Here is a 7,762-nt window from a genome sequence, read left to right on the forward strand (position 1 = left end):
TCCAACCTGAAGCTAAGACGATGTCAAACCACTTCATTATTCAGTCATTTGTTGTTACCAAGCACAACATAAACATTCTTGAAATAAGTGATGTCATCACCATATATGACATTCCATGATGATGCAATCAAAGCTATGCTCAAATTCAGAAGCGAGCAATGATAAGCCAGTAAGACGATAAAACAAACAGCTTTATTTAACAACTTTTCTGGACTAAAAATAATGATGATGCAATAATAAATATCGTGAATGTCTAGCAGAGACCTCTAAAGCAATATAAATAAACATACAGCAAACCTATAGGAGTAGACATCCATGTTCACACTATAATAATAGTTTAAAACAGTAAAAAATCAAACACAAATGGTTGATAAAACGAGTTAACGAATTACAGAATTGAGTTCTATAGAATTTAAAAGTCTAAGCACTAAAACGTCTCACATTCCTCACTTCTTTTCCCAAAGAGTCACCTTCTCGTGATGCTCCAAAGCTGCCTGATCAATGGAGGGCAATGTGAGAGCAAGAGATCGTGGTTGATAGCCGTGCTGGTCAAATGAGACGCAATGGTGGAATGCCAAGTCCGGCCTAAAGAGCTTGTCTAGCGATGGTTTCTCAGCTGCGGGCTGAAAGGAGAAAAACGTTGTAATTTTCTGAATTTATCTCAATAGCCTCTAAGCAAAAATGCAAATTCACATTTTAAACTTAAATATTCTTGCCCGAAACGGTTTCAATTAAACTGCACATTCCAAACAATAAAAAGTACGAGAGAAATAACCGGAGGACGAGTCCTGCAAAGCCACAAGAAATGTTGGACAAAAGGAAACTCTTGCGCTCTATAAATAGCATCTAACTTATCGGAAGGAAATCTGCATAAAACCTTTGTTGAAGGTTGCCTCTTGACCGGGGCGCACCCCGCAGCATTGCAGTCGCGTCTCCACAGCAGTCAAAGACTTCTGGCATTTAAACAATAAGTTAAAAAAGGAAATGACACGGCGGCTGGTAGACAGTCAATCGGAGAGATGACTTGCTACTGTTTGACAAACACGAAACCACAAAGTTAACCAGGAGACAAACAACTCACAAACAAATAAAAACCTACATGATAATTTTCCTATTAAAAAATTCGCATTTGTCAACGATCAGATTATATGAGAGTAATTAGGCATCATGATTGGGGAGATCCTAAATTATACACCATTAGTGGTCAGACAAACAGCTTCATTGCTTCTAATGACAATCAAGCACCAATTTCGCCAGCTCAGCGTGAAATGCAGTGTTTTCCAATGTGCCGCAGCTCCCGGGCGTAGGTCATGCGGTTTGCTGATTAGCATAAAAATGCAGGCTTAGAGGCATGGGTAGCGATTGATAACTATAGAGGAACAAATCACTCGGCGCTAAAAGTCAAAAGTGAAACTTTAAACACTTTAAGAAAACTTCTTGAAAAAGTAACATAAGTTACACGCCGTTCAATGCTAACATAATGTTGAGCATTTTCCAAATTATTAGCTGGGCATTAAAAACACCTTTTTAATTTAGAAAATAGATGTAAATGCATCTACATACCCTAATAAACTTGTTACCTTTATGCGCTGCCTTTTACAAATATTTAAATAATTATGGAACAGTTGAACAATCATATTCAAATTCATGACTAAAAATAGCAATAACCTATTCACAGATTCATGAACACATTTGCTACAATTGAGCAGTATATTATATATTGCTGGATGGATACAAAACATAGTAAGGGTTTTAACCTAAACTCAGATGTATTATCATATGTTTTCAGTGAATTGCTTTTTCACAACTAGTACACATCAAATTTGTTAAATTTTTTTTTTTCAAATATCCGAATAAAGGAAACTGTTTAAAAATGATGCTTTATTATACAAAAATATAAAACGTGGCCAGAAGACATATTATGGCAGCTGCCTAAACATGACGCTGCCTAGACACGGCGCTGCCTAGAAATGGAGCTGCCTAGACACGACGCTGCCTAGACATGACGCTGCTTAGACATGATGCTGCCTAAACACGGCGCTGCCTAGAAACGGCGCTGCCTAGACACGGCGCTGCCTAGATATGATGCTACCTAGACAAGATGTTGCCTGCAATCAGTTTGCTATCAAAACATTTTAAAATACAGCGACCGGAATTTAAGACATTGAAATTTTAGTCTTTCTTCCATATCCTGTTATAAAACACTCAAACTTGCTAAATTCTGATTGGATAAACCTCCTCTGCAGTTTATATCAAACTTATCAGCATCAGTAAACATGAGACACAGATAAAACAACGGAGGGAAATACTAACGTGTCCTACAATAATAAAGAGAGAAAGCAACTCCAAAAAGAATACCTAGAACTAATAAAATGGCATACTTTAAAAATCTTATGCTGTACTACAGCATAAGTAAGTATGAATTAAGTTGAAAGTAGTATGAAGCATGAAGTAAACTGAAATCTCCACAACAGAAAATTTAAAAGCCTCAATGAATGATGAGAAATAAGCCTGCACCTCTGCACCAACCGCTGGGTCTCCGACATAACAACCAAGACGAGGGCATGTGGTGGCAGGTGTTTTGCATTAAGCAAGAAGATAGATGAATGTTAACATTCTGATTGACCTTGTCAATGACTGACATAGACACATCACCCGACCCTATGGTTGACCACATACAACCATAATTACTGACAATATATCACTATAACTTCAGGATGGTAATATTACGTTGCCATCTCTTACAATATATCGCTATAACCTAACGAGGTATAGCATATCATGCCACAATGTGAGAAAAGAAAACCAGCAAGATGACACGGGCAGATAATCTGAAACTATATAGTGGGAGTCCTAAAAGGTGATAGCAGCAGAGCATATGGAGTCCATCAAAAACAGGCTAGAAAACACACAAAAGTATAATTTAGAGATTTAACACAATACTTCATAACTTACCACTAGTGGGATGCTGAGCGTTAGGAAAATGCATATTTTATTGCAATATTGCTATATAAAGTATATTACGATATTATTCTATTAAGTCATGTTCATAAAAGACTGTGAGGTGGTATGGAACCAACAGTAGCATAAAAACTCTTTCAGGGATAATTTATTAATGTTAACAATTTGCTGTGCCAAAACCCAGCTCCTTATAGAAACAACTGAACACACAACTCCAGAAAAACCAGATGTTACAGAAAGTAAGGATAAGTAAGTTGCCTTACGACAACGCTTCTCAAATAATGGTGTGGGCCCCAGGAAGGTGAGTGGGGCTGCATCAAGGTGGTTGCATTTGACTTCGAAAAACATGCTTTTTATTTTTGTGCTGTCCTAGAATAATGTGCAACTGCATCTTCTCTACAATTTAGAGAAATGTTGCGCTCTCATTGTCGGAGTGTGTACAGGGAGCATTCGTTCTGTGGTGCAGAGAAATGTTTGCACTAGACACGCGCACTGCACACAGAACAGGAGTATTAAGTATTAAATGTTTTTTGTTTACAGGTATTTATTATTATTATTTATTATTATTATTATTTATTATTATTTATTATTATTATTTATTATTATTATTATTTATTATTATTTATTATTATTATTTATTTAAGGTATTCTTTGTTGTAGGTCAGTCCTTATTTTTTTCTTCTCTTCAGTTTTAATAAAAGTTTTTTTAGTTTCTTTAGTTTTTTTAGTTTAGTTTTTACTCGGGTATTTTCGAAGCAGACGTGTATTTATAACAATTTTACAGATAAATGATACTATCCTTCCTTTTTTCGTGATGTCATTCTATCGTTGTCTTCCATCTTTATGGACAACTTTTATCGTTAAAAACACGAAGCTTCTGCAATTAATTATTGCAAACAATGCTTTTGTTTGCAAATTTTTTATTTTAGTATCAAAACAACACCGAAAAATACTATTAATCAAGAGAATGACGATCGTTTTCTACAAAGATGGCGGCTTTTTCGTGGACGAGCGCATGTGCAAACAGGGTGATGACGTCAAAAAACGATGGAATAGTGGTCTCGGCGAGAGAGAGGCTGCGCAACGGAAAATGATTGAGAAACACTGCCTTACAGCAAGTTGAATATTGAGCTTAAGATGCACCGCTACCGTGACGTCGGCTGATCGATCTCCTCAGGTTTTTTAAATAAATCTTTATGGTTCGATATTTTGCTGAATGAATTGTACTTTAAACCGGTGTATAAGTTTTATTGATGAATTTAAAAATACTGATATTTATAACCAGCATAAAACAACTTCATTCATACAATTAATAATAATAATAAAAGTTGCATGTTTATGTAGCCAAGAGTAAACAACTCCTAGTCAACAATCACTACTCACTTTAGGCCGTTGTGGTGGAGGCTTCACAGATTTGTTTAGCGCCTTCTCAGTTTGCTGAATCACAGACTCTGCAGGTACATTTACAGACACAACCTGGCTGTATGCGCTAGGTGACTTTGGACGCTCATTGAGCTTGGCAAATGCCTGGCAAATACATATTCGATAATCAAATACCATAGCATTGAAATCTGCAAGTGTACTGAAGCCTACAAGCTTTGCAACATTTTATAACAAAACTTAAAACCGTGCATGTAACAAATAGAGCATAACAGATAAAGAAAAAAGTAAAACTCATTTTGTTACAGCTTTTAATTATTTTGGTTAAGTTAAAATACAAAACCACGCCAAAAATGCACTAACCATCTATGTTCACATTTTTAACATGCAGTTGCTGCTCTCGAACTACCAAGATCTGCTACAAGATAGCCCACCCACCTTTTGCTTGACATTAGAGCGATCAGGCTCTGACACGGTGAGTCGGTGCTTGACAGCCTCCACAAGGTCAATATTGGTGGTCTGCAGATGAAGAATATCTTTGGCCAGATGTAGAGTTGTATGCAGTTCTGGCTTTTCTAACTTGTCACACCTCAATGTATAAAATGCTGTCAGTTACCTTCTATACACTGTACATTCAATCTGCTACAATCTAGATATGCCAACAACTCGACAAAAAAATGAATGTTTGTGTGATCTATTATACAGTAATACACTAACAATCAGGGTTGGCCGATTAAAATCACCCTAAAAAATCATGTTTGATGATTTTTTTTTCAAAACTTTCTCATCTCAAAGACTGACCCGCAAAAAATGGGATTTATAGAGTGTCTACTGTGAATATGAACTGCACAACTTGGTCAAAATTAAAATAAAAACATCTTTTAATAAATTAAAGTGATGCAAAGTTGTTTTGTTATGTTGCTAATGTTTTCATGTGGCACACTTCAACAAAATAAAATAATATTATGTTAGCGATTACGGAAAAAAGCTGGCGATTGATGTTTTAAAAAAAATTCGATTTCAATCAAAAAAATCTGATTTAAATAAAAAAAATCTGTTTGTTTTATTTATCATGATTTTATATATATGATGATTTTTTTCAACTCTGATGGCAATCTCAAGTGCCACGAGAGATCGTCATGAGTGTCAGAGATTAACTATGAGCCCAATTGTTCGCAAACATTAGAAAGTGGTTGATCGACAGGGAGCGTGAGTGTAGTAGGCTGTGAGGGTGTCTGACTATTTGATCGAATTTCGTGAGTTCGAAACCCGTATGACGCAATCCTTTTTCCTTTAACCATGGCTTAGAACAGACTGACACAGTTTTTATTATAGTAAAGGTTGGGAAAACTATCGGTTATACATTCAATAGCATCAGCTGTACTGGATATACACTTTATGTTATTATTTACTATTGCCTGTTTGTCTGTCTGTATGTCCATCTTTTTCTTTTACAAAACCATATTCAATCTCTGTTTGGCATAATTATTCTAAGGCTATTTAGCTCAGTCGATTAGAGCATCAGACTAATAAACTAAATGCTATGGGTTCTATGGCTTTATGCCCAACATTCTAGTCGTTTCATTAATTGTACAAAATATTGTAAAGTGAATAGTAAAAGTCGAAAACATTTAAACAAATTGCTACTCTAATACAAAATAAAAGGCATCCATGACAAAGGCATACAAAATGAAAGGCCTACAAAATGACATCCATACTGCACTTAATAATTTCTAAAAATTTCACGCTGAATCCAAAATCCCATTGAATTAATGACCACTCTGTGAGTACATGTACTTTTAACCTAAAATAAAGCTTGTTGCAGATAGAAGGAATTACAATGAAAATTGTAATCTAGGATGAGGACCATTTAGATTCATTTCAGCAAATTAAATATACAAATATTATTTCTCATTCGTCAATTACAAAAGCAGTAGTTGTCAATTAAAATGTTAATAAAGAAAACCATTTTGAATAATACTTTATGTTATAATATTGATTTAAACAAGCTGAATGAGGGTGGTAGCTATCATTCAGCTTGTTATTTATTATACATCGTAAATATCATTTGCCATATACTGTATTAGATATATTACATGTGCTATATAAACGTTGTATTCTGTCATACCTTTCTGTCATATTCTGCACCTCATTCACAGCATTTTACTATATCACGAATATTCTACTTGCCCTGCAGGTAACTTATGCAACATTAACATAACTGCACCATTGTCTAAACCCATATTCTACACCAATAAAATCGTTGCAACAGCTAAACAGGTCACGAAACAAACAAACAAACAATGAGTAAACAGGTCACAAAATTAAGTAATATATTGTAACCAACTCCCAGAAACCATTGTCACCTACAAATCAGGTTTGTTGCTTAGTCTAACAAGTTCATTACCAGAGAAGCCAAGAGAAATGGCATACAACCTACATGTATTCTACTTTCCCTTGAAAGCAGAACGTAACTTACTGGGAAAGCTCAGAAGATTGCACTGGGTTATCCTCTCGCACCACTTTAATAAGAGCTTTCTTTTTAGTTTTAGTTTTTTGTGCTTTTGGCAACTCTATGGATTCCAGTGGTAAATCTATACTTGCAAAACTTGTGTTTTCTTTTCCTGGTAGCAAAACCTGAAACAAGAAACGATGCTAGCCATGTTTGTTTCTTTAAAAAAAATTGATTAGTTGATACAGTACATTGTAACTAGTAGTATTTTGTGCAGGGTGCACCAAATAGATGAATAAAATCTGTAGCAATAATCAGAAAATGTTTATAATTTCAGAGGTTAGATATTTTCAAGTCACGTAATTAACCTATTAGGTTGAAATAGCTAAACAACTTCATTTGCCAACCTTACGCTTAGCTCTCGATTTTGCAGGACTTATGAATCGAACTGATTTTTTGTGAACAACATGGGAGGGAGAGCGCTCTGGAGTAAGCCCCAAGTTGGGATCAGGACAGAATAGACTTGAATGGTGTGGTTGGGGAGCATATTTCTCGGCGGGTATATTTTCTCCAAAGCTTGTCATCACTACCATTCTTCTGTTTCGTCTTCAAAAATAGTAACCATAAATTACAACCAATTCCCTGCTAAAAATGCATGTAACTCTAAACTAGCAGTAATTACAAGCTAAACAGCAATGCTTAACGTTGTACAGGGTGAACAAAGCCCTTGCAAAAATTGGTATTCTTATAAATATTCTAGGTCGTCATCACAAACCAAAATAGTGTTTTTCGTTATAGATAAATAGTTTAACGATCTAGAAATTAAAATAACACAAATTGCTAGGTGTCTGCGAAGTTAAATATACAAAGCTTCTATACTGGACTATCTATACTATCGACAAAACCGATTTAACTAACCCGCCGTATAAACAAGCTTAGAAAACTACATTCGTAATTCAACTCGAGTCG

At 35.2% G+C, this 7,762-nt stretch overlaps 1 protein-coding gene across 1 annotated transcript; it reads right to left on the reverse strand.

Annotated features, from left to right (window-relative positions):
* Positions 1–173: 173 nt before the first annotated feature.
* LOC137404539 (uncharacterized) lies at positions 174–7,721 on the reverse strand. Its single transcript, XM_068090763.1, has 6 exons — positions 7,712–7,721; positions 7,201–7,399; positions 6,821–6,978; positions 4,780–4,930; positions 4,345–4,488; positions 174–623 (listed from the first exon to the last, which is right to left on the reverse strand). Exons 2-6 carry the CDS (start codon positions 7,384–7,386, stop codon positions 447–449), a joined length of 816 nt encoding a protein of 271 aa, XP_067946864.1. The 5' UTR covers positions 7,387–7,399; positions 7,712–7,721; the 3' UTR covers positions 174–446.
* Between the last annotated feature and the right edge of the window lie 41 nt (positions 7,722–7,762).

Source organism: Watersipora subatra, chromosome 9 (assembly GCF_963576615.1).
Source record: "Watersipora subatra chromosome 9, tzWatSuba1.1, whole genome shotgun sequence".
Classification (NCBI taxonomy): Eukaryota; Metazoa; Bryozoa; class Gymnolaemata; order Cheilostomatida; family Watersiporidae; genus Watersipora; species Watersipora subatra.